Source organism: Myotis lucifugus, unplaced genomic scaffold (genome assembly GCF_000147115.1).
Source record: "Myotis lucifugus unplaced genomic scaffold, Myoluc2.0 scaffold_1348, whole genome shotgun sequence".
Lineage (NCBI taxonomy): Eukaryota > Metazoa > Chordata > Mammalia > Chiroptera > Vespertilionidae > Myotis > Myotis lucifugus.
The window spans coordinates 772-27,203 of record NW_005872396.1 but is presented as its reverse complement, the minus strand read 5'-3'; the positions used below and the strand labels follow the sequence as shown (position 1 = coordinate 27,203).

The window sequence follows — 26,432 nt, the reverse complement described above, 5'->3', positions numbered from 1 at the left end:
ATTATTTAATATAGTATCTCAATTTCAAATGGAATCAAGATTATAAGGCATATCTCGTGATTACCGGTTTGCTATAATTCCATCAGAGTATTATTTCCTTGTTATGCCCGCGCCCGAGAAGGGGTGCTTTATAGCGTCGACCGCAAAACCGGTAATTCAGACCCCGATTGCAGGGTGACCATGGCCCGTGTACCGACAGATGGGGTGTCCCCAAGCTGCCAAGGTATGCGGGGACCGCGGGGGGGCGGGGGCGGGAGAAGGGAGCGCCGGCGCGGCGACCGCCCGGCCTGTGCGCGCCCGCAGCCGCTTCCCGGAATCCCTCCCGGGGCACCTTCCCTCCGCCGCCCGCGCGCGTCTGTCCGTCTGTCTGTCCATCTGTCTGTCCCCGACCGCGCTGGGCCGGCCTCATCCCGGACCTGCACCCTGCCTCCCCCCGCGAGGATGTCCGCGACCCCCGGGCACTGGGCGCGCTGGTGTGCGCCGGGCGGAGGGGGGCGCAGCGGAGCGGCCCGGCCCAGGGTCCCCGGTCCTGCCGGACCCGTGGCTGGGAAGCTGGAGGGGGCGAGAGGGAGGAGGGGACCCGCTCCAGGGTCGGGAGGGGATGAGGGACTGGGTGCGAGTCGGACTGCGTTTCAGCCCGAGACAATGGACCAGTTCATCTGTCCCGAGTTCTGTCCGTCCACGCTGGTGTCCAGGGACGGCTCTATTGGAAGGTGCCAGCTGCCCGCATCCTAAGCAGGTCACTGAGCCTCGCTTCGCTGTTTCTCTTTCCTGGAGGTCTGACCATGCCCGGGGTCAGAGCTGGGGGCGGGGGGGGGGGGGGCAGAGGCAGGCTGGGGGGCTGGAGGAGTCCTGGAGTCCACCCCCACCCCCACTCGCGCTGGGGGTCACGAGCCACACCGGCCCACACTTGGCCAGGCTTCCGAGTCCCCGCCCCAGCCCCCGCACACCTGCCCCTCAGGTTTAGGAGGAGCAGGGCCGGAGGGGGCGTTGCCAAGGCTACAGAAAACTCCCGCACACCTGCCCACCTGCCGGGATGAGGGACCAGGATGAGGGACGCCTGGGAGGGCGGCCCGTGTCCGGAAGGACTGGGCTTGTAAATGCTGTCGTTTACAAGTTGCTTTTCCACTTCAGAGCCTCCAAAATCTGCGCGGCTGTCTCGTTCTTATCTGTGTTTCCTCTAACGTGTCTCGTGTATTTATGTGAAAGTGAAAGGAGATCTGCCCGGAATTGGGCTCCTATGACTTGACAAATGGTAATTTGTCTTAAAAAAAAAAAAGAACTAGAAGAACCATCGTCCCAGAGATACTGTCTTAGAAGTGAAGCTTTCCTTAACCCCCTGTCCCAGCCTCCTGCCTGCACACAGCCAGCTGGGCCTCATTTTCCTGCTATGGAAGGGGTCGTGGCATATGTATTCCTTGACTCTCAGTCATATTTCACCAAATATAAAATGCTGTGAGCCCTGGCCGGTTTGGCTCAGTGGATAGAGTGCCAGCCTGTGGACCAAAGGGTCCCGGGTTCGATTCCGGTCAAGGGCACGGACCTCGGTTGCAGGCTCCTCCCTGGCCAGGGCCCTGGTCAGGGCGCGAGCAGGAGGCAACCAATCGATGTGTCTCTCTCACATCGATGTTTCTCTCTATCTTTCCCTCTCTCTTCTACCCCCCCCAAAAACCAATGGGAAAATATCCTCGGATGAGGGTGAACAAAAAAATAAAATGCGGTTGAGGGTAAGGTGCCCTTTTATTTCCTGTGACCACGTAAGAAAGGCGGTCAGCCACGCCGCCTGCACCGTGGGCGACGCAGATTGCAGGGCTGTCCGCCTGTCAGGAGGAAGTGGGCACTTCCAATCGGGAAACGCACTCAGCTGCCCTCCTGGGGACTCCCGCTGCTTTAAAGAATGAACTGGCCCCAGTGGTTCCGGGAAGAGCAGGGCTCGTGGTGGGATGGGCGCCGGTTGGCCAGGGTGAGGTGCTGAGAACTGGAGGAGGAGACAGAGAGAAAGCGCGAGCCCGGCTGGGGCTGCAGGAACCCGTGTCCCCCAGGCCGCTCTCCAGCTGCACAGGGGAGAGTGCTCTGAAGCATTGCCGTCGCTGTTTTAGTTCTGAGGTTTGAAAAAACATTTAAAATGTGCGTTCACACAACCACCAGAAACTAGACCGGGGAATCGATCGGCGAAATTGAAAATGCCCCGGTGAGGAGGAAGGAGGAAGGAGGGAGGGGCCTTCGCACGCTTGCTCACTCCTTTCCTGACAGAGCAACAGGCCCTTCGTGCTGGTCAGAGGCCAGGGTGGTGGGCAGGTCCCTGGACGAGCAGGGAAAGCCAGCCCGGAACCAGGAGGGCCTCCCTCCGACCAGTGGTGGCCTCGCTTCTGCCCTCCCGGGAGCCGGGAGCCCGGAGCCTGCAGCCTGCAGCCTGCAGCCGGGAGCCTGCCCGCAGGACACTCCACCCCACAAAGCCTTCCACAGAGGCGCACGCCCTGGTCCCCATCCCAGCACCACCCTCCGAGCCAGAGTCTTTACAGAACAGCCCAGCCGGCTGCAGCCTATGAACCAGGAGGTCAGGGTTCAATTCCCGTAAGGGCACAGGCCCGGGTTGCAGGCTCGATCCCCAGTGTGGGGCCTGCAGAGGCAGCCGATCCATGATTCTCTCTCATCATTGATGTTTCTCTCTTCCTCTCCCTTCCTCACTGGAAGCAATAAAAATATATTTTTAAAAATAAGTAAAGCCTTTACAGAACCAACTGGAATCGGGCACCAATGTAAGAAGAGTCAAGATTTCACTCGCTGCATCGCAGTAGCAGGTGGCAGCCGTCGGTCCGTGAGCGAGGCGGGCAGAGACGCCCTGGGGAGGACACGGTCCAGGCCGTGCCTGCGGGGAGTCTGCCTGGGAGGAAGTAGCGCTCTTGTTCAGAAGGAAATGTCACGGTCGCCTCCAACCCTCCACCGACCTGATGACAGTGAGAATTCAGAGAAACAGCCCAGAGGTGAGAGAATGTGAGGGCCGGGGCGGAAAGGAGGCTGCAGCCTCGAGAGTCAACTGAAGGCGCTGGAAACGTCCCAACAGCAGACACAGACGCGGCAGCCTGGGCTCTGCCAGGCAGCACGTCTCACGGGGGCGGCATCGGCCACGGACCGCTGAGAGGCGGGGTGGAGTCCTGAGGAAGAGCCCGGTGCGGGGCGCACACAGCCCGCCAGGCCTTGGGGAGCAGGTCCCCGAGGGGGAGACCCGCCAACGGGACCGCAAGTGCCAGCACAGACGGGAGGAAAGAAACGGTGTGAGATGAAGCAGAAATGGTCCTTAGGCCCCAAGAAGCGCCAGCACAGGGCTCGCCCGTCCAGTCAAGCCTCGCTCCCCTCCGTCTCTGGGCAACTGGGCATTTTCAGTCTCTGCTCAGTGTCGTTCCAAACTGAAAAGCCGAGTTCCAAGGAGTCGCGTGCTTTCCCGCCTGCTGCATGCTGTGCGCAGCCACATCCAGGGCCTCGGCCTGAAGGTGCCAGCCCCACACCCAGCCGGTGGGCTCCCCAAGGACCTGCCCCAGCCTCGGCAGGCTGACATGGCCGAGGGCCTCACCCTCCGCTCCCGGCATCTGGGGGCAGGGCGGCCCTGGATGGCCACCCCGGGGGGAAGCAGGACACTGCCGGCCGGGAAGGGGCTGCTGCCCCCCTCCCTGCACACACCCCAGGGAGGCCTCTCGACCACAGGGCTCCCCAGCTGGGGGATCCCGAGCCATGGGGGGACCCTCCCCTGCAGATGACGGGGAGCCAAGCTGAGGGACCGAGCTCCAAGCCCAGGCTCGGGGTCCCGGGGGCCCATCAGACGTAACCGGCAGAAACCATCTGAAGATGAAGTCGTTCAGAACTCACACGGCCACCGAGAGCAGCCACCAGGCCTGGGCCTTCTGCGCACGGGCCTGGGGCAGAGCCGCCGGCTGCGGGGGACGGGCTGGCCTGCTGTTGTCAGGGGGAGACAAGCAGCTTCCTGAGCGATGCCAGGCAGGACGCCAGGCGAGGCCCGGGATCTTCGGAGCCAGCAAGAGCCCAGCTCCGGGCATTCTGGTGGGAAGCAGGGTGTGAGCCGCCACTGTGGCTGAGCATTGACCCCTGAACCACGAGGTCACGGTTCTATTCCAGGTCAGGGCACAGGAGGGGTGGGGGTGGGAGGGGGGTTGTGGATTCGATCCGCAGTGGGGGGCGTGCAGGAGGCAGCTGGTCAATGATTCTCATCATTGATGTTTCTATCTCTCCCTCTACCTTCCTCTCTCTCTAAAATCAATAAAAACATATTTTTAAAAAGAAAGAGAGAGAGAGGGGGAGTGTGAGTCACCAGGAACACGAGGGGGAGGGGTATTTCCTGGGTCCCCTGGCCCAAAGTCGGAGAGCAGGACTGCTTTTTTTTCCCCCTCAAAAAATTTTGAAAATCTTTATTGTTGAAAGTATTACATACGTCCCCTTTTCCCCATCGACCCCTCCACCCCACCCCAGGCGTTCAGCACCCTGTTGTCTGTGTCCATGGGTTATGCACACACGCCTCCAAGGTCTTTGGTGATTCCCTCCCCCGCCTTCCCTCTGAGATTTGGAGAGCGGACTTCTCGTGTTGTGTGTGTGTGTGTGTGTGTGTGTGTGTGTGTGGTTGTGTGAGGTTGTGTGTGTGTGGTTGTGTGGTGTATGTGTGTGGTTGTATGTATGTGGTTGTGTGTGTAGTTGTGTGTGTGGTTTGTCTGTGTGGTTGTGTGTGAGGTTTGTGTGTATGTGGCTGTGTGTGTGGTTGTGCGTGTTGAAGGCACTGAGCCTGCTCTGTAGACGGGACCCGGGCGGGGCCGCCAGGAAGAACACGGTTACAGACGTGCACACAGGGTCTTTGGTGATTACCTCCCGCCCCCCACCAGAGGCCACGGGCAGGTGTTGGCGCAGGGAGCCACCCCGGGTTGGCATCTGCAGGCTGGGTGCGCCCGGGCTAAGGAATGTCCCTGCCACGCCGGCCTCTGCAGAGGGGAGTGGGAGCGGCCACGGGTGACAGAGACATCCCTGTGGGCGTTCCAGGTGGGTGCAGGGTTAGGGGCTGCTCTGGGGCAGAGGGGCCTGGGATCTCATGGGGGGGAGGGGGGTCCTGGAGCCCCAGGTCCCTCGAGGGGAGCACCTGCTGGTGCCCGCACTGCCCCCGGCAGTCAGGAGGAACTTAGCCTGCCCTTTGCGGGCACCCTTCCTGCTGGGGGGCTGGCTGCAGCCTCTGCTGGGTCGGGACCCCCACATCTACAGAGCCTCCCCTCGCCACCTCCGAGGAAGGAGGCTTTCAGAGGCGAATGCAGACGCTAAGAAAGAACATTCCTTGAACCATGGAAACATCAAACTCAGAAACTTCTGCGTGGCTTGGAAAAAACAAACACAAAACCCAGCATAAACACATCGATGGGCAACTGACAGGAAAGGAGAGAAAAGGGGTGACTCACCCGAGGCCCGGGCCTCCCCGCCCCCGGCCCCCCCCACCCTCCGTGGGCCAGCGTGTAGGTTGCTGCGGCCCCCGGGCGAGAACGCGGCCTTTCCCATCGGAATCGCAGATGCGCCCTCTGCCCGGTGCCGACCGCTGCCCTTCCGGACCCACCTCCACCCCCAACCCTTTGCTTTGCCCAGGGTCCTGTCTTCTGGGGGGACAGCCACCAGCGCCTGCTCGCTGACTTCCGGTTGGGTTCAAGCCCGAGCAGAGGGCGGGAGGAGCGTGGTGGGTCGTTTCTCTGTCCCTCAGCACCCTCCCCGCACATCCCGGACTGGCAGAGTCCGGCTCCGGCCACAGCCGCACACCGGGCCTCTCCTCCCAGGGCCCTGATTGGCACCTGCCCTTTGCCCCTGGGACCCAGGGTGGGAGGCGGCCCCCGCTGTGGTGTCTTTAGCCGCTGCATTCACAGTTTGCCTACATCCTGTTCACACATCTGGTGGTTAAAGAAGATCTCACCATTTCCTGACGTACAGGTGCCGCTCGCTGTGGGGACTGACTCACAGGCCCTTTGGCCAAGGGTCCAACCTGGAAAGTTCCCCTTCACTCAGACACGCCCACGAGCAGAAGGACATGCCCAGGAGCAGGGCCAAGGTCCTTCAGCACGGAAAAGACGAGAAGCAATTCCAGTCACCATCGGAGGGCCTGGGGATATGAATGGTGCACGTCCGCGGAATAGGCAGAGCGACTATTTCAAAGCAACAGGAAACTGGTGCTAATGTAGACAGATCCCCCCAGTACATGTGTAAGTGGAAGAGCAGGGGCAGGACAGGGCATGGATATGCCGTCTATTATATAAAAACGTGGGAGAAAAATAGGTTTGTTTTGCTGATGCATAAAGGCATTCTGAAAGGCTCATCAAAAAAATAATAGTAGCCCGGCTGGTGTGGCTCAGTGGTTGAGTGTTGACCTATGAACCAGGAGGTCATGGTTCCATTCCCGGTCAGGGTACATGCCCAGGTTGTGGGCTTGATCCCCAGTAGGGGGCATGCAGGAGGCAGCCCATCCATGATTCTCTCTCATCATTAATGTTTCTCTCTCTCCCTCTCCCTTCCTCTGAAATCAATAAAAATATCCTATATAATCCTATATAATAAAAGGCTAATATGCAAATCAACTGAAGGGCGGAACAACCGGTTGCTATGACATGTACTGACCACCAGGGGGCTGACGCTCAATGCAGGAGCTGCCTCCTTGGGGGTCAGTGAGCTCCCACAGGGGGAGCTCCACTCAGCCAGAAGCCAGGCTCACCGCTGGCGAGCACAGTGGGAGTGGCAGGAGCCTTTCCTGCCTCCGCAGCAGTGCTAAGGATGTCTGACTGACAGCTTAGGCTGGGGAGCGGGCCTAAGCCATCAGTCGGACATCCCCCGAGGGCTCCCGGACTGTGAGAGGGCTCAGGCTGGGCTGAGGGACCCCTCCCAAGTGTCCCTCACGCACTGATTTTTTGTGATTCATCACTATCCTTTAATTATGTTCCATTTGTCACAATGAAATTGGGGGTCACCACAACATGAGGAACTAACTGTATTAATTTCGTGCACCGGGCCCCTAGTATTAAAATAATAACAAAAGTCGTTTTCTAAAGGAAGCCAGTCTCTTCACTGTCTACTTTTTTGTATGTTTAAAATTTTGGAACCAGATTACTGTGTTACCTGCTCAAGAGTTAAAATTTCTTCCTGCCTCGGTGGGGAACGCAGAGGCTGACTCAGGGTGCTTGTGGACGTGTGCCGCCCGTTTTAATGAGACGCTTCCGAACTGTGATCGCCCGATACTGATCTCCTTTCAGATGTGAACGTGAGGAGGGACTTGGGAAGCAACAGAGATGCCGTGGGCCCGCAGTGCCCTTGCGATTAGACTGGCTAGTTTGTATCTCATGGGTAAGTGACACTTTTTATCGTCGCTCTTGTGGGAGCCAGCCTGCGAAGCCATCGTCACTGAGCCCTTTCGGGAGGGGGGGGCGGGGGGGGGCAGCACGCTGAGACCCGGTCTCGGCCTGCCCACGGTCCAGGGGCCAGGGGGGAAGGTGGACAGGAAGCCGGTGCTGAGAGGTGTCTGCCCGACGGTCACTTTTAGGAAAACAGACAAAAACAAGAACGGCTGAAGGCTCGCTAAGGGAGGGAAGGGCGGGAACTCCCGCCCGTGGGCCCGGCCGGCCAGCGTTTCTCCTAACGCCCTCCCTGTGGCCCAGGTGGAGGTAGTGCCGACTCCGATCTGGAGCGAGGCCAAGCCCTGACGTCCGGCCAAGGTCACGCACTGAGCAGCGACCCTGAACTGTGGCTCCACGCTCCGTTTCTTATTGATTCCTTTCCTCCCGGCATACATGTGCCTCCCCCTGCCTTCCCGATGACTCTGTTTTAGCATCACTGTGTCCTCTGTCTGTCATCTGTTCCGGGCAGGACGGCCCGTCACTGCGGGGTATCTGCGGCCTCCGCGGCCCCCCGCGGACGGGAAATGTCCCCCGCTCACCGCCACACCGGCAGGCAGAGGACGAGCGAGTCCCCAGCCCCTGCACCCTCCCTCCGCCCCTGCCCCCCCTCGGTGACCATCTTCACCTCTGAGGTTTATTGATGAGCAACATGCTTCTTTATATTCGGAGGATTTTTCCGGGCGGACGACTGCTTCTGGGGGCAGTCCCTCACCCCGAAACGCAGCAACCCCTGTGCTCAGCACCAGCCCCCACCTCTCCTGTGGGGTCCACTCGGTTCCGTGCTCGCACGCGTGTGTGAGAGGAGGCCCGTGTGGAGCGGCAAGTGTGAACGGAGCCCCGAGAGGGTGCTGTCTGTCTAACGCGGCTTTCTTCCTCCTAGTGCACGTCGGGCCCTCGCTGGGTGCGCCGCAGGCTTCGCTTGGTAAGAGGCGTCTCCTGATCGACTGGGTGCTGGAAGGTCGGGGCGGGGTGACCGGTCAGACGCCTAAGATGTGGGGAAGTTTCTTTCCGATCCTAGATCTGTTGCCCATTTTGTTTGATGGTCCCCTTTGCCTCACAAAATTATTGTAAGAAATTAACGCCAGAGGCCATTTTAAAGCCCCTTGGAACCGCGGTTCTCAACCTGTGGGTCTCGACCCCTTTGGGGGTGGAACGACCCTTTCACAGGGGTCACCTAAGACCATCGGAAAACACATATATAATTACATATTGTCTTTGTGATTCATCACTATGCTTTAATGATGTTCCATTTGTCACAATGAAATTGGGGGTCACCACAACATGAGGAACTGTATTAAAGGGTCGCGGCATTAGGAAGGTTGAGAACCACTGCCCTAGAAGATTCTCCCATTTAAAAGCCCTGACTAGGAGAATGCGGGACCCGCAGGCTACGCCAAGCAAAAGATGGCCCTGGAATAATTCCCCTCATTTGGCGTTCTTCCACCAGTCCCTCCGCGCCTGTACCGATAAAGGAAAGTACATTTGTAGTTGACTGTGTTGGGGTGACACTGGTTAATAAAGTCATACAGGCTTCAGGCGTCCAGCCCCACAGCCCACCATCTGTGTATCGCATTGTGCATTTACCACCCCACGTCGAAAAGCATTTTTAAACTAAACTTCTTGCCCACATATGCAAACCTGCCCACCAAGCTTCCCTCCGTGTTCAGTGCGTGTCCAGCCCGTGCTGGGCGCTGGGGGAGGGCGGTGGGAGGCTGAGAGGGTCGGAGGCACTGTGAGCAGACCAGGCAGATTTGACAGGTGTAGCTCCCTTTGGCCGCTCCCGCATCCCAGCTGCCCAGCACTGGGTGCCTCGGGCTCAGTTTCACAGTCTGCAGAATGGGTCTGCAGCCCTAAGTCAGCATTGTCCTGGGGACTCAGTGCCTGGGGCACAGGTTCTTCTCCCCGCCCCCTGGGACGGGGAATGAGGTCAGTGGGGGATTCCCAGGAGGAAGGGCCTGCAGAGGCAGAGCAGTGGAGGAAGGGCAGGGAGAGGAGTTGGAGGGGAGCCGAGGGAATGGGGCCAAGATGGCGTGGGCATTGTGGTCCAGTGAGCCGCTGAGCTCGGCGAGCACTGGGGGGCCCAGTCTGTGTACACGTTGCTCACGGCCTGCGTGTGCCCTGAACGCGCCTGTGTCCTGTGCTGCTCGTTGGTTAATGCGGTCGGGAGAGCGCTTCCCTTCCCGAGGGTTCAGTGGCGCCGGACGGACGGACGGCTTCTTTGCCGGGAACGTGGGCTCCAGATCCCAGGGGGCGGGCTGCGCGGCCCTGGCTCCCTGCTTCAGTGCTCTGTGTTTTTTCTCCTGCTTCCCTCTAGCGTCTTCAGATGAGTCTTGCATTTTCAGCCTGACCTTGAGGAATTTCCGGCCAATATTATCCTGGGAATTAAAAAACCGCTCCATTGTCCCAACTCACTACACGCTGCGGTACACGATCATGAGGTTCGTTTCGCATCTCGTTCTTCTCTAGCTGAGTACATGACCGCCTTCGTGGGCGGGAGGGTCGGCTCTGAGGCAGGCTTCTCCCTCTCTCTCTCCCTCTCTCTCTCCACGCCCCACCCCCGCCCTCTGGGGGGTGTGGTGTGTGTGTGTGTTTTCTTGGGAGCTTGAAAAACCCAGAGACAAAGGCTTATCTGTTTAACCCTTTGAGTGCCAACCAGTATCCTAGGAACTATGTTAAAATCGCCAAGGCATTTTTGCTGACTTTACAGCAGTTTAGGGAAAAAATTATGAATCGCAAGTAAATGAAGTTACATATTCAAAAACTTAAGGAAAACTTTACTACATTTGTTTTCATCTTTGACGTATGTTGTTTGCTGATTGTATTATAGAATACTGGTAGAAAAAAAATTTGAACAGAACATATAATGTTAAAATAGAGGGACACCCTTCTCCAATATCTTCCACAAAATCGTCACCTCCACAGCAAGAATGGACATATTTAGCAATGTCATCATCACTAATAAAAGCAGACTTAGAACTGGACGCCATTTCTAAGCTTTAGGGCTACAAAATCTGAGTAAACGTCATAAAATCGTAGCACCTGTGAAAAATTAGGCAGATGAATGCCAGCGGTCAGTTTCAGAACTACAAACGCTCGGCATCGTGAGTAACTGCACTTCGGTGCCGCCTGTCAATACAGAGTGAGCTCCTAGCATCTAACAGTGGCCCTGCGGGCGGAGCGCCATCGCGCCCCCGGCCCTCCAGGGGTTAACTGAGTGGAATCCTTGGACAGTTTCCTGCTGTTTGGGACAAAGCTCACGTGGATGACCAAAGCCAGAGGCAGAAGCAGTCCCGCCCTCACCTGGGACCTGGGCTGTTGGAACGTGCCCCCTTTTCTGGGACAGGAGTCCGGGGGCCGGGACCAGCGCCATGGCCTGGCTCACTGTGCTTTTCTCGGGGACACAGGGGACACGGGGAAAAGCTCCCGGGCCCAGAGTGCAACTTGGTCACCCTGGGGCCCTGGGGCCCTGGGGTCCTGGGGCCCTGGCCACCAGCTCCGTCTGAGCTCAGCCTCCCGCCGCGGGGCCTTGCAGGGTCAACTATGTGATGGACGCGCCTCCTTTGCTCTCCCCTTCCCCGTGGGACAGTCACCCTCCCAGGTCCCACGTGGGCCCAGGAGCCCCTCAGCGTGTCCTTTGGTTCATTGCTTATTTGCCGTCGAGCTGTTACCACTCCTGACAGACACCGGGCACCTTTTTTTTTTGCTTTTTTGTAAAATATATTTTTATTTCAGAGAGGAAGGGAGAGGGAGAGGGAGGTAGAAACATCAGTGATGAGAGAGAGTCATGGACCGGCTGCCTCCTGCACGCCCCACGCTGGGGACTGAGCCCACAACCCGGGCCTGTGCCTGACCGGGAATCGAACTGTGACCTCCCGGTTCCTAGGTCAACGCTCAACCACTGAGTCACCCGCCGGGCCTGGTGGACCTTGTGAGCCTCTGCATTGGCCCCGGGCACAGGGCCTGCCTTTCTGAAGCCAAGGAGCCCGCAGGGCCATGCTGCCCTCCATGGCACAGGCGGGCTGAGCACAGTGCCTTGCGGTCCTCAGCTGGGGAGAGACGGGTCTCGGTGGGGCACCTGCGATTGCCCGGGGCACCCCAGGGCCTCCCCCATGAACACCCCAGGCTCGCTCGCTCATCGTGGGTGTTTCCCGGGCGCCCCTACATGCCGGGGACAGCGTGACCCCGCTCCCCGGCCCTGCTGGCAGCAGGCGCAGACGGCAATGAACAGATCCCGGTACACTGAGTGGGTGGGAGATGCTCTGAACGGACATGTACAGGGAGCGGGATGGGGGGGAGGGACTGGGACCCCCGGCCGCACCCCAGACGGAGTCTCCTCATGTAAACACCCGTTTTCCTTGTCCCGTTTCTTTTCCTATCAAAGTAAAGCAGAAGCCCTGCAGCTGGTCCCGGAGTGCGCCAACATCACGCGGCCCTCCTGCGACCTCACGCACCAGTGGCACAACCTGAACGAGATGTACCTGCCCTGGGTCATCGGGTCCCGGGGGAGCGCCACGCTGGTCAACTGCGCGGGCATGGTCTCCCCGTTCGTGGAAAGTGAGTTCTCCCTTTTCTCAGCCTCGGTGTCCCCACGATCTCAGTGTCATGTTCTGCCGGGAAGCAGGCAGGTCTGCAAGGTGCTGGGCCTCGGGCCGGGCTCCCTCCCAGCCGGCCGCTCTGTGGCCTGTGGCCTGTGGCCTGTGGCCTGTGGCCGAGCGGTTCCTCGCTGCTCTGAGCCTCGGTTTTCCTGCCCGGTCAGTGGAGCGGCTCTCCCTGTGGGAGGCAGACACGGGCAGTAGCCATTGCTGCCTGTTGGCTTGTTTTCTTGTTTTGTTTTATATGTTTTTATTGATTTCAGAGAGAGGAAGGGAGAGGAGAGAGAGACAGACAGACAGACAGACAGACATCAATGATGAGAATCATTGATCGGCTGCCTGCTGCACGCCCCACACTGGGGATCAACCCCGCAACCCGGGCCTGTGCCCTGACCGGGAATCGAACCGTGACCTCCAGGTTCATAAGTCAACGCTCAACCACTGAGCTACGCGGCCGAGCCGTGTGGTTTGTTTCACCGCCTGACGGGAAGCGGGAGCAGGGTGCCCCGGCCTGTGACCTGAGCTGTCACCCCTCTGGGGCCAATGTTCTCCTTAGTCCTGCAACGCCTCCCCCAAATCACACCTTAGGAGCCTTTTGACATGTGAGCGCCGGTGGCATGCCCGGGGCCCAGGCCCAGACTATGCCGCGCCCGGGTGGCCTGCCCTCCCTCCGCTCCCGATGGCGCCTGAGTTCACAGCCCCACGGCAGGTGACAGCGGCCTCGGCCAGACCCTGGCTTCTTGCTTTCTCAGTGTCCTCATTTGCAACCTGCTTCCAGGAGAAAGGTTCAGTGTTCGCTCCTGTTGAAGGCGGCGAGGGCGTGCGGTGACGACAGCCGCCTGCGGGGGTGGGGGGGGTGGGGGGGTCAGCGCAGGTCCCCAGGAGGCCTGGAGGCCGGCCGTTCCTGTGGGTGTGAACACAGGCACCTCTGTGTCTCCACGCGAAGAAGAAGAAAAGCACAACTCAGGCTGTGGCCGTGAGGGCGTTAACGAAAGTATATTAAGGTCATAATAAGATGCCCGGCCAGCGTGGCTCAGTGCCTGAGCGTTGACCTGTGAACCAGGAGGTCGAGGTTTGATTCCCAATCAGGGCACATGCCCAGGTTGTGGGCTCCATCCCCAGTAGGGCGTGTGCAGGAAGGAGGCAGCCAGTCCATGATTTTCTCCCTCTCTCTTCCTCTTTGAAATGAATAAAAATATATTTTTTTAAAAAAGAAAGTAGCCGAAACCGGTTTGGCTCGGTGGATAGAGCGTCGGCCTGCGGACTCAAGGGTCCCAGGTTCGATTCCGGTCAAGGGCATGTGCCTGGGTTGCGGGCACATCCCCAGTGGAGATGTGCAGGAGGCAGCTGATCGATGTTTCTCTCTCATCGATGTTTCTGGCTCTCTGTCTCTCTCCCTTCCTCTCTGTAAAAAATCAATAAAATATATTAAAAAAAAAAAAAAAAAAAAAAAAAAAAGAAAGTAAAAATGAGATATCATTTTTCAAGACTCAAAACGGCAGGTATTAAAAATATGTAAATGCCCAGGTGTAAGGAAAGGTAGGGCATTTGCTTTGGCAGAGTCTTTCGGGAGGTATTGCAGTAAGGATTGGAAACCTTAACCCCTGCCTGCCCTGACCCACATTTCCCCTGTTGTAATTTATCCTAAAGAGATGATGGGCAAAGGCAAAGATTTAGCTCCAAGAATACTCACAGATACACAGATTCTATTCACAAAAATTAGGGTCAGCCTAATGCTCAAAGCAGTGAGTCCGTTCAATCGCGGTGCAGCCGCCTTGTGGGAGAGAGTTAGCCTTGAGGAATTGTGATGAAGGTCGGGTCAGCCGACTCTCTGTTTGGGCCAGAGAAAAACCCGCTAGACCAGTGGTTCTCAACCTTGGCTGCACATTAGAATCCCCTGGGAATCTTTTTAAAATCCTGATTTCTGGGCCTCATCCTCCAGAAATTCTGTTTCTTTGTTACACTCCCAGGTGATTCTAACGTGCAGCCAAGGCTGAGAACCACCGCGTCAGACTGTGCGGGCCACCTATGGTCTCTATGACATAGTCTTCATTTGCTTACAACCTTTTCAAAACTAAAAACCCTTCTCAGCTTGCAGGCTGTGCAGAAATTCAACCACCGGCCAGAGTCCGCCAGCCCTTCATATCGATAAATATGCGCTGATATATGTATGAAATAAGTGAAAGCGTATGCCGTGTAAAACAGTGTGGGTAAAGAATGGTTTAGTTTTCGCTGAGGAGGGTGTGTGTGCGTGTGTGTGTGTGTGTGTGTGTGCACACGAGTTCCATTTACATACGTCTGTGTCTGTTCACACACATACAGTAGAGACAGAAGATGACCAACCACATTCAGAAACAGTGTCCGTATTTTCTGATATGTCTGCAGTGGTTGTGTATTATCGTTGCCGTTAGGGTTTGGCCGGTGACTCGGGCTGTGAAAGAATTCACACCGAGAGGAGAGATGCGGAGAGGAAGTTTATATCACTTTCCGAGGGAGGAAAGGGCCAAGTATTGCTGCTGGTCGCCACAGGGCACGGAGCAAAGGGTGGCCTGGTCTTTTAAGTGGTGGCTGTTGCTAAGCAACAAAGAAGGGAGGGGGCTGGGTGGAGCAGATACCAGGGGCCATCCTGAAAGGTTGCAGTTTGTTTGTTTTCTAGGAACCAGACAGATGTCCTAGGGAAGTGTCTTATCGCTGTTTACCCCAACCCTGTAGAACATGCTTAGAGCAAAGGTTATAGCGTTTAAAAGAGGCCTGTTCGGAGGGGAGGGGCAATGGGACTTCCCTTCTAACTAGAGCAGCGGTTCTCAACCTGTGGGTCGAGACCCCTTTGGCGGTCGAACGACCCTTTCACAGGGGTCGCCTAAGACCATCCTGCAGATCAGATATTTACATGACGATTTATAACAGTAGCAACATGACAGTCATGAAGTAGCAACGAAGATAATTTTATGGTTGGGTCACAACATGAGGAACTGTATTTAAAGGGCCGGAAGGTTGAGAACCACTGAACTAGAGATTCGTTGGTGTGAATGATCCCTGAGTTGAAGCAACAGGGAGGAGGGGGATGCAAGAATGTAGGCTTGAGAGCAGCTTACCTTGTCCCGTTTGAATCAGAGGAGCCGTCAGTCACGGGGTGTAGTTACCAGGTGCTTCTCATAGATTGTGGGAGGCCACAGCGAGGAAAAAGAGAGGCCTCTGTCCCGTCTTTACAATGGCAATGGGGCAGGAAGTCAGTTTTACTTCTGTATTTAGAATAGAGGCTGAACATTGGGTAAGGGCTGACTTCTATCCCACTTCGTGTGGTAATACCAAGCAAACCACTTTGGTTGGTCCCAGCTTCTCATCAGTTAAAAAGAGAACTAAAAGAACGCTTCTGGAAAATAATTTAAAACAAGTCAAACCCAGGCCTCCAGGAGGACCGCAGGCAGATTGACAAGCGGACAGCTGGGCAGAAGGAGGGCCCTCCGGGGACGCGGGCGCGGTTGCCGGCCGGCACGGGGTTTGCCTCTGACTTTGTTTTCTACGCAGTGATCCTGGAGCCCCCCGAGTTTGAGATCGTCGGCTTTGTGGACCACATTAACGTGATACTGAAATTTCCACCCTCCTTGCCCAAGTTGCCGCCTGGGAAAGGATTATGGCTTCACTTGTCACTTTCCATAGAAGAGGAGTCAGAGGGGATTGTGAGGCAGGTAAGAGGTCAAAACAGTTCTGAATTGGTAATGACACTTTTTTACACATATACTAGAGGCCCCGTGCACGAAATTCATGCACTCAGGTGGAAGGGGGGGTCCCTTAGCCCGGCCCGTGCCCTCTGGCAGTCCGGGAGCCCTCGGGGGATGTCCAACTGCCAGCTTAGGCCCGCTCCCCGCTGCACTCACCATCCATGAGCCCGGCTTCTGGCTGAGTGGCGCTCCCCCTGTGGGAGTGCACTGACCACCAGGGGAAAGCTCCTGCGTTGAACGGGATCAGGCTAAAACCAGCTCTCCAACATCTCCCGAGGGGTCCTGGATTGCGAGAGGGTGCAGGCCAGGCCGAGGGACCCCACGGGTGCACAATAGGGGATGCGGGAGGTTGGCCAGCCAGGGAGGGACTGCGGGAGGGCTCCAGGGTGTGTCCAGCCCATCTCACTCAGTCCCAATCGGCCGGACCCCAGCAGCAAGCTAACCTACCAGTCAGAGTGTCTGCCCCTGGTGGTCAATGCACGTCATAGCAAGCGGTTGAGCGGCCTTAGTGTATCATTAGCATAGTATGCTTTGATTGGTTGAACAACCGACTGGTTGACCGGACACTTAGCATATTAGGCTTTTATTATATAGGATATACACTTTTAAAAAAAAAATAAAGTTATTTTTGCCCTAGCCAGTTTGGCTCAGTGGATAGAGCATCAGCCTGCAGACCAAAGGGTCCAGGGTTCGATTCCAGTCAAGAGCACGTACTTTGGTTGCAGGCTCCTCTCTGGCCCGAGCCCTGGTCAGGGTGTGCGCAGGAGGCAACCAATCGATGTGTTTCTCTCATATCAATGTTTCTGTCTTTCTCTCTCTCTCTCTAAAAATCAATGGAAAAATATCCTTGGGTGAGGATTTAAAAAAATAAATAAAATGAAAATAAAGGTATTTGTAACTAGTGGGGTCCCTTGGCCTGGCCTGCGGGATAGGGCTGAATCTGGTTCTCTGACATCCCCCAAGGGCACAGGCCCAGGTTGCAGGCTCGATCCCCAGGGTGGGGTGTACAGGAGGCAGCCGATCCGTGAGTCTCTCTCATCATTGATATTTCTCTCTCTCTCTCCCTCTCTGAAGTCAATAAAAATATATTTTTTTAAAAAGATGCTGGGGTGAGGGAAGATGGACAGCTGTGCTCGCTGGTGGGCCTTGCCAAGAGAACAGCTCACGTTGGCATCGCCAAAGCCCAGCCTGCCAGGCCTCAGTGGGGCATTCCAGGCAGAGGGCACAGGAAGTCGGAGGGCCTGCGGCCAGAGTGGGCCCGTGGGTTTGGAAACAGCAGGGAGCTGGAACGGAGTGACCGAGACGAGAGAAGAGAAGGAGGAGAGGTCAGGGAGTCGTGAGGCCGGAATTGGTAGGTCTTTGTGGGTCCGAGGCTTTGGAGTAGGATGGAGCATCCTGGCTGGGGTGTTAGGAACAGACCAGAGGGCCCAGCCAGTGTGGCTCAGTGGTTGAGCATCGACCTAGGAACCAGGAGGTCAGGGTTCGATTCCCGGCCAAGGGCACAGGCCCGGGTTGTGGGCTCGATCCCCAGCAGGGCCATGCAGGAGGCAGTTGATCGATGATTCTCTCATCATTGATGTTTCCATCTCTCTCTCCCTCTCTCTCCCATCTGAACTCAATTAAAAATACATACATATTTTTTTAAAAAGGAACAAGTCAGAGAGTGATGGTGGAGGAAGAGGAAGCACCCAGACCTAAATCCAGGGGGGCCGCCAGGTGCTCCTGGGAAGAACATGCCCATGTGGTACTCCCCGGCCCGGGGTGCTGGCCAGGCAGCCACTGCAGGGCAGGCAGCGCCTGCGACCAGAGTGTAGACCAGGGGTCCTCAAACTTTTTAAACAGGGGGCCAGTTCACTGTCCCTCAGACTGTTGGAGGGTCGGACTATAGTTTATAAAAAAAAACAACTATGAACTAATTCCTATGCACACTGCACATATCTTATTTTGAAGTAAAAAAACAAAACGGGAACAAATACAATATTTGTATTTGCATGTGGCCCTCGGGCCATAGTTTGAGGACCCCTGGTGTAGACGCTTGAGAAATACAAACGAGAAGCTAAAGAAAAGACCCAGAAACGTGGTGCTGGTCTCGGGCCGTGGACACAGATGAGGAAGAACGCAAGGGGATCACCCGGCGGGAGTGAGCTGTGCCTATTCGAAACCGAAAAGATAGCCCTGGACTTTGAAAGCTATAGGCCATTATGCAAAAGGGCCTTCCTAGCGTCTAACTCCAGGACGGCCCGGAACTGCCTGGGAAGGAAGAGGCCAGGGGTTCAGGGGGGAGCCGGGGAGCCAGGCATCGGCCTCAGGTCTGCCCGGGCTGTGTGGCCTCGGGGGGGGTGGCTTCACTTCTCTGCACTACAGGGGCCTCCTCTGGGTGGGAGGAATCACGCCTGCTTTGCAGACTGCTCTGATGGTCCGTGAGTGCATGTCAGTGAAAGCACTTCCTGGAATGGAGGGTGGGTAGATACCATCATACAACAAGACCCTGGGACGGCACGATAAGACTGGCTGCAAAAATGCCCTCGTGGAGACCTGTGCTCCTCACTGGGGCTCTCTCCTCGTCTGTACAATGAGATTTCACAGTTTAGACGAGTGAGTGCGTGTACGCGTACATGTCGTTTTGTGATAAACGGCTCGTCCCAGGTGACGAATGAACCCCTCTTCTTGCTGAGCGTATGAGCCTTCTGTCCCGATGTGAGACCTGAAGGCCACGCCCCAAAGACGTTCTCAAGGCGTGCTTCTCAGTAAAACCCCACGCCAGCGGTTCTCAACCTGTGGGTCGCGACCCCTTTGGGGGTCGAACGACCCTTTCACAGGGGTCGCCTAAGACCAATCGGAAAACACATCTATAATTACATATTGTTTTTGTGATTCATCACTATGCTTTCATTATGTTCAATTTGTCACAATGAAAATACATCCTGCATATCAGATATTTACATGACGATTCATAACAGCAGCAACATTACAGTTATGAAGTAGCAACGAAAATAATTTTATGGTCGGGGGTCACCACCACATGAGGAGCTGTATTAAAGGGTCGCGGCGTCAGGAAGGTTGAGAACCGCTGCTCTACGCCAAGTCTTACTGAGCTTTTGTTTTTGCTTCATTTTACAGCATCTACTCAAAATAGATGAACGCACCACCGGAAATTTCACTTACGTCATCGACAAGCTGATTCCAAACACGAACTACTGTGTGTCTGTTTATTTGAAGTTGGAGAATCTGTCTAAACTGAGATCTCCCTGGAAGTGTGCCCGCCTCCCACCCAGGCCGGAGCCAGGTATGCCAGGCCTCACACCGCCCTCTGCTTCCCTTCGCGGGAGAGCCCGTTGACAGGCAGGACCCTGGAGGCCGGAGCCCTGCATTCTCTTCCACCAGAGACACGGGGCCACGGGGCTTTCGGCGGTCAGTCTCCACTGGGTGGCGAGTCACACTTCCGTCGCCGAGCCATGGGGACGGTCAGATATCTATCTGCATACGGTCCGAAACCCTCCTGCGGTGGGAACACTTTTATGTCAAGGAATCGGGATTAAATTCAGTTCTTTTTTTTTTTTTTTAAATCCTCACCCGAGGATATTTTTCCATTGATTTTGAGAGAGAGAGAGAGAGAAAGACAGAAACATTGATATGAGAGAAACGCATCAATTGGTTGCCTCCTGCACGCGCCCTGACCAGGGGAGGAGTCCGGGGAGGAGCCTGCAACCAAGGTATGTGCCCTGGGCTGGAATCAAACCCAGGACCCTTAGTCCACAGGCTGACACTCTACCCACTGAGCCACACTGGTCAGGGCTGGGCAAGATTCTAAGGGGGAACTCAAAATAGAACAGAGAGAGTTAAGCAGAGCCCAGACTTGGGGTCCTGGCATGACCCAAGTCCACCTTAGGGTGACCGGCTGTTGATTTCAGGCAGAAGCCCACCGCCCACTTCTTCCCGCCTGCGGCACACACTGACATGTGACTCAGAAGCTGAGGGGTGTTTTCAATTTTGATCAAATAAATTTAAGTAGTCACGTCATGTGTGGCTCAGGGCTGCCGTATTGGACAGAGCTGTCATAGAACGTAAGTATAAAGTGGAAGCGCCCGGCCGGCGTGGCTCTGTGGTTGAGCGTCGACCTATGAACCAGGAGGTCGCAGTTCGATTCCCAGTCAGGGCACAGGCCTGGGTTGTGGCTCGATCCTCAGTTGGGGGGCGTGTAGGAGGCAGCGATCCATGATGCTCTCTCATCATTGATGTTTCTATCTCTTTCTCCCTCTCCCTTCCTCTCTAAAATCAATAAAAAAATACGTTTTAAAAAATAAAATGGGAGTAACTTTACTTTTAAAAATTAAATCCGTCATTTTTATCATTTGAAAAATGTGTATTGGGATTGCTTCCCGTTTTCATTTCTGTATTTCACAAGAGCCTTTCCAGCTACTGCTCCTTCGGCATCTCCTTCGCCGCCAGGCCAAGGGGCGTTGGCCCCACCGGAGCGCACCTGTTGGATTTATTTTGAAATAAAGTCATTTAATTTTTCACCCACAGTGTCCTCAGAATCTGCCAGCATCGGAGGCCTGACGGTTCTGTTTCTGATGGCCGTCCTCGGGGGCGCCTTCACAGTGCTGAGGCGGATCGGTTACATTTGCTTACGAAGCAAGTTCCCCAAAGTGTTGGTATGTGGTTGTTGTTTTTTAATTCCTGTCTTTTTTTGTTTTCGCTTAAGAATGCTTCTTCTGTCCTCGCATATTTGCCCGGAAGGAAGTCCCATTTTCTAAAGACCCCAAGGCGTTCGGGGCGCTGGGTTCTTTTCCCTCCTCGGGAACACACGTTTTGCGTTTTCTGTCTTCCTTTCCCCTTTGCCCACGTGTTGCTTCTAGGGATCACACCGCAGTCCGATTGGCATGAATGTATCGCCTTTCCCTCGGTCATCTCCCAGCCGGGGAGCACTGGCCTGGATCTCCTTTTCATTTCTTTTCCTTTCATTTCTTTGGCCATTCAGAATAACGTAATGGCCTCGCTCTGTGGTCGAGCATCGACCGAAGAACCAGGAGGTCACCATTCGATTCCCAGTCAGGGCACAGGCCCGGGTTGCCGGCTCCATCCGCAGTAGGGGGCGTGCAGGAGGCAGCCGATCCATGATTCTCTCTCATCACTGAGGTTTCTCTCTCCCTCTCCCTTCCTCTCTGAAATCAATAAAAATTTTTTTTAAGTAAAAAAAAAAAAAGACTGCAGTGAACATGTTTATACAGATGACCTTCTTATTTGTCGTTACTGCAGTGGCGCCTGCACACATAGTGGATTTATCTGGGAGGAAGGTAAGGAGGGGACTTAGCCAACACCGGTGTGCGCACTCCTCCAAAGCTCTGCTGGCGTTCACCAGTCCCTGGGACCCTCTGTCCCTCTGTCGTGCGGGTGACGCCCCCCATACATGCCCTCCTCTGGGCTGGCTTCCTGGTTAGTGAAACCAGCCGGCTTCTTCCCTGAGCTCCAGAGGCAGCGTCTCTGTTCTGAGCCTCTACGCATCGCCCAGGCCGGGTGTGGCACATGTTTCTAAAACCTCCTCCTGTCTTCTGACTCCACTGCGGCTGCCCCTCATTCATCGTCTTCCCTATCCCGTCGCTTTCTCTTTTTAAAATATATTTTTATTGATTTCAGAGAGGAAAGGAGAGAGAAACATCAACGATGACAGAGAATCATTGATCGGCTGCCTCCTGATCGAGCCTGTAACCCAGGCATGTGTCCTGACCAAGAATCGAACTGTGACCTCCTTCTTGGTTCACAGGCTGACGCTCAACCACTGAGCCACGCCAGCCAGGCCCACTGCTTTCTTTCTATGTTAGTTTTGTGATTTTTTTTCATTCAGGAATATCTCATTTTTCTACTAGAGGCTCAGTGCACGAATTCATGCACAGGTGAGGTCCAGCCAGCCTGCCCCAATGGGAGCCCATCGGGCTGGGCCAGCGGGGAGGGGGGACAGGGAGAGGCCACGGGCAGGCAGTTGGCCAGCTGGCCCCGCCCCCAATTGGGGTGATGGGGGCTGGGCTGGCCAGGGGTGGGGTGGCGGGAGCCAGTCGGAGCCCGCATCAGGGTGGTTGGCTGCCACAGTGTGTGTCATAGTCACTGGTTGTTCTGGTCATTCCACTGTTCCCGTCATTGGGCTTTTATATATATCTATATCTATAGATAGATATAGATATAGATATAGATATAGATATAGATATAGATGATATAGATATAGATATAGATAGATAGATGTTTGAACTCATTCACCTTATACTTCTAATCTTTTAACAGCCGCATATTTAAATATTCCTCCACGGTTGATGAAATTGTAGGGTTTATTTGGGCAGTAAGTGTACTCTTGGAGATTTTAATCCCCATTAGTATTTGAGCTCAGCTGGCATGGCTGTGCCTGTGAGAGGCAGCCGGTTGTTTGGGGTTTCGCCTGCACTGTGATGGGAAAGGCAAGACTGTCCTGTTTTAGAAGCAACACGGGGATTCTCTGTGGCTCTGTGGTACGGAAGGGTCAGACACAGAAACCAAGCCCCATAAAGGAAGACCCCCCGATACGCTTTCTTACATGAAAATGAAGAATCTCCTTTTCTCAAATGTCATCATCAAGGGAGCAAATGCTGACACCACAGGCGGGGACAGTCCAGGCGACACAACCAACAGATAGTCAGCGTCCGGGTTACGGAAAGAGCTCCCGTGAGTCACTAGGGAAAAGGCGGACAGCCCGGTAGGAGACCCACCCAGGCTGGGTCTGGGGAGCAGGCTGTGGGATGCAGGCCACGGGGGGACCAGGGAGAGCGTGCTGCCGGGGGCCCGCGGATAGCCGTGCCCACCTCCGCGTCCTGGCCCTCTGTGGTCCGCGGGCGACAGTGAGCGCCTGCCGCCTGCGTTCTCCTAGTCGCCCCTGCGTGTCCTGGAGGCGTCTTTAAGGGCCGGACTGGACGGGGCCCCAGTCCCCGTTGTCCAGACCCTTTCGAGGTCAGTGCGGGGGCTCTGACACCAATGGAATCAGCTGCCTGTCTCTCCTCACCCAGTTCCTGACAGCCCTCAAGAATGTCTCGGCCTCCAGAACTGGGGTCTCCGGCCAGAATGCCGGTGGCAGCGAGGGGCAGGTGCAGGGAGGGGCAGGTGCAGGGAGGGGCAGGTGCAGGGAGGGGCAGGTGGCAGCGAGGGGCAGGTGGCAGTGAGGGGCAGGTGCAGCGAGGGGCAGGTGCAGGGACAACTGGCCCGGACATGGGCTGAGCCCCAGGGCCTAGTTCAAATCCCAGGCCACACTCACCGGTCATGAGCCCTGGGCCAGTTTCTTAACCTGTCTGCCTCATTTTCTCATCTGTAAAATGGGGGTAAGAACAATAAGCTTAGCCCGGCTGGCGGGGCTCAGGGGTTGAGCGTTGACCTATGAACCAGGAGTCACAGTTCAATTCCTGGTCAGGCTCATGCCGAGTTTCGGGCTCCATCCCCATGTGGGGCGTGCGGGAAGCAGCTGATCAGTGATTCTCTCATCATTGCTGTTTCTCTCTCTCCCCCTCTCTCTTCCTCTCTGAAATCTATCTATCTATCCATCTATCCATCTATCCATCTATATATATATGTGTGTGTGTGTGTGTGTGTGTGTTTTTGTTTTTTTTTTTATATTTTATTGATTTTTTTACAGAGAGGAAGGGAGAGAGATAGAGAGTTAGAAACATCGATGAGAGAGAAACATCGATCAGCCGCCTCCTGCACACCCCCTATTGGGGATGTGCCCGCAACCCAGGTACATGCCCCTGACCAGAATCGAACCTGGGACCTTTCAGTCCGAAGGCCGACGCTCTATCCACTGAGCCACACCGGTCTTGGCATGTTGTTTTTTTTAAAAGAACAGTAAACCTACTTCCTGGAGCAGATGTGAGGGGAGATAAATGTCAGGTGCTCGGCCGCGCCTGGAAATCAGCAAACAATCTAGACCCGGTCGCTGTGATTTTCGTTGTTGCCATCACCACCCCCATCTCTGAGCAGCTCATCTCATTACAGTTTTTTGTTTTGTTTTGTTTTGTTTTGTTTTGTTTTGTTTTGTTTTGTTAATCCTCACCCGAGGATATTTCTCCACTGACTTTAGAGAGAGTGGAAGGGAGAGGGAAAGACAGAGAGAAACATCGATGTGAGAGAAACACACCGATTGGTTGCCTCCTGCACGAGCCCCGACCAGGGCCTGGGCCGGGGAGGAGCCTGCCACTGAGGTATGTGCCCTGGACGCGAATCGAACCCGGGACCATTCAGTCTGCAGGCCAGTGCTCTATCCACTGAGCAACACCAGCTAGGGCAATCATTAAAGTTTCATTACATGCAAAAATGAAAAACAAATACTCAATGCTCTCCCCCCACCCCTCCCCTCCCAGAACTTTGATGACGTGGCCATCTGGGCGTTCCCCAAGCTGCCGCCCCTGGAAGCCGTGGCCGTGGCGGAGGTCATTCACGTCCACAGGAAGAGGAAGGTGTGGGATTACAACTACGACGACGAAAGCGACGGGGATGAGGAGGCCGCCCCCCAAGCCAGCGGCGGGGGCTACACCATGCACGGGCTGCCAGTCAGGCCTCTGTGCCCGGGGTCCCCCTCCTCGGCCACCCTGGGGGGCAGCGAGGAAGCCGAGTCCCAGATGGCACCAGGGCCCGAGGCCTGGCCCACCGAGCGCACGAGTGGGGCCTACGAGGGGAAGGGGACCTGGGGGCCCGAGGGCAGGAGTGGGGCCTACGAGGAGGAGGGGACTTGGGGGGCCGAGCGCACGAGTGAGGCTTCCAAGGAGGAGGAGGAGGTGGTGGTGGTGGAGGAGGAGGAGGAGGGGACCTGGCCGGCGGACCCCTTTCCCAGGGAGGACAGCGGCCCCACCAAGAGCCCCGGGGACCGGATCTTCTTCAATGTGGACTTGAACTCCGTGCTTGTGAGGGTCCCGACGGGGACGACTCTGGGGCACATCCCGTGTTCTGTCTCCCGGAGGAGACGGTGGACGCTGACGACCCCGAGGACAGCGCCGCGGGGCCTGAAGACGCTCCTTTCGATGGAAACGACCCCTCCAGGTCCGACGTGGGCATCGGGGACGGTTATATGATGAGATGACCCCAAAATAGGGGCTTACCCAGCAGCTACCTCTCCCGCCCCTCGCTGCCCCAAGCGTTGGGAGGGGGGCAGAGCGCCCCCTTCCTGGGATGTTACCTATGCAAATCCCCGTGGGGAGGGGAGAGCGAATGCCATCGTGTCATCACCGGGGCCTCTTACATGTCCAGAGGGACAGGCCTTGGAGGGAATGCCCTGTCCTCTGCTCACGCACTGATCCCGTTTCTGCCTCCGTTTCCCGAAGTAGCAGGGTCCCCTGGGGTCTCCAGGGGTGGCCCAGGGCCCTGGGGAGTAAGCAGAGGGTCCAGGGAGGGCGTGGGGGAGAAAGCAGCCAGGCCACCACAGTGGCTGGAGCGTCCACAGTGGCTCCCACAGGCTCCAGGACAGAGCAGGGAAAGAGCCGGAGGGAGGAGCCAGGAGGCCTTCCTGGCCGCGGGAGAATGAAGGCCTGAGGTTTCTGGGCCTTTAGCCATTTAAGACGCCGTGTGTGTTGACACCAAATGCCCTACTTGTGACGACAGTCCTGCGACTGGGGGTAGGGGCAGGCTCCAGAGCCTTGGTAGCAGACGCCCAGGACTGGGACTCCTGGTTCTGAGCCCATTGTGCTGTGTGGCCCTGAGCACTTTCTCAGCCTCTCTGAGCCTGTGTACTCACTTGTGAAATAAGGAGACTGGACAAAGTCATCTCCGAGACCTGTGATGCTGGGAGAAATATTAGGAAACTAGAGGCCCAGTGCATGAAATTCGTGCACGGGTAGGGTCCCTAGCAGCTGCCAGCTGCTGGCCTGGGCCTGCCTTCATTCCGCACCGCCCCCTGGTGGTCAGCGCACATCATAGCAAGCGATCGAATTCCCAGTTGGTCAAACTCCCAAGGGGACACTTTGCATATTAGGCTTTTCTATATATAGATACACAGGCCTGATGACAGGCGGAGGGGCCACAGCCCAGGAGGCTCTGGGGTGAAGGGAGGGTATAGAACCCCCTGACCTCGGCCCCTCACCCAGAATCAGGGTCCTCAGACCTTCCTTCTGGATCCTTTCGAGGAGGGAACAAAGTTTACAGCAGTCCTACTAGGCCAAGGACTTTGAATAGATTATTTTCGTGTTGCTCTAAAGTAACTCGAAGGACAGGTCCGAGAGAGGGGTGGTGTCCATCTGATGGGTTCTGTAGCAAATGGACAGAGTCATAGACCAGCGGTCGCCAACCTTTCAGACCTCATGGACCACCGGTTGGCAGTCACTGTTGTAGACGCTGCCCATGTCTCTGGCGGTCGGCCGCACCTGGGAAATTTCCAGAGTGACCTTTCCCAGAAACCTCTCGTTGGCAGCGTGTGTACCTGTGTTTTTAAATTTTGTATAAGGGTTGGAGGTTGGGAAAGGATAATACAGAGATACTTTTTAATACAAACGTGGCGTATTTTGTTCTTTTAATCCTCGCCTGCCTGAGGACATGCTTAGAGAGAGGGAGAGAGAGAGGAACATCCATGTGACAGAGAAACATGAATCAGCTGCCTTTCATGTGTGCCCCCACCAGAGGGAAACGAAGCCAGGCATGCGCTGCACCCTGACCAGCCGCCCGTGGGTGCACAGGACGCTCAACCCACTGAGCCACCCAGGCCT

The 26,432-nt window shown here is 56.1% G+C and overlaps 1 protein-coding gene across 1 annotated transcript; it reads left to right on the top strand.

The window, feature by feature from the left end:
* Window positions 1-203: 203 nt before the first annotated feature.
* On the top strand, window positions 204-26,220 carry IFNAR2 (interferon alpha and beta receptor subunit 2). The gene is given in 10 exon segments (XM_006107687.3): window positions 204-223; window positions 7,275-7,365; window positions 8,296-8,337; window positions 9,730-9,853; window positions 11,797-11,969; window positions 15,536-15,696; window positions 18,850-19,015; window positions 20,257-20,384; window positions 24,102-24,645; window positions 24,648-26,220. Coding segments are annotated over 9 exon segments (1,563 nt in total). The 5' UTR covers window positions 204-223; window positions 7,275-7,310; the 3' UTR covers window positions 24,818-26,220.
* Window positions 26,221-26,432: the final 212 nt, after the last annotated feature.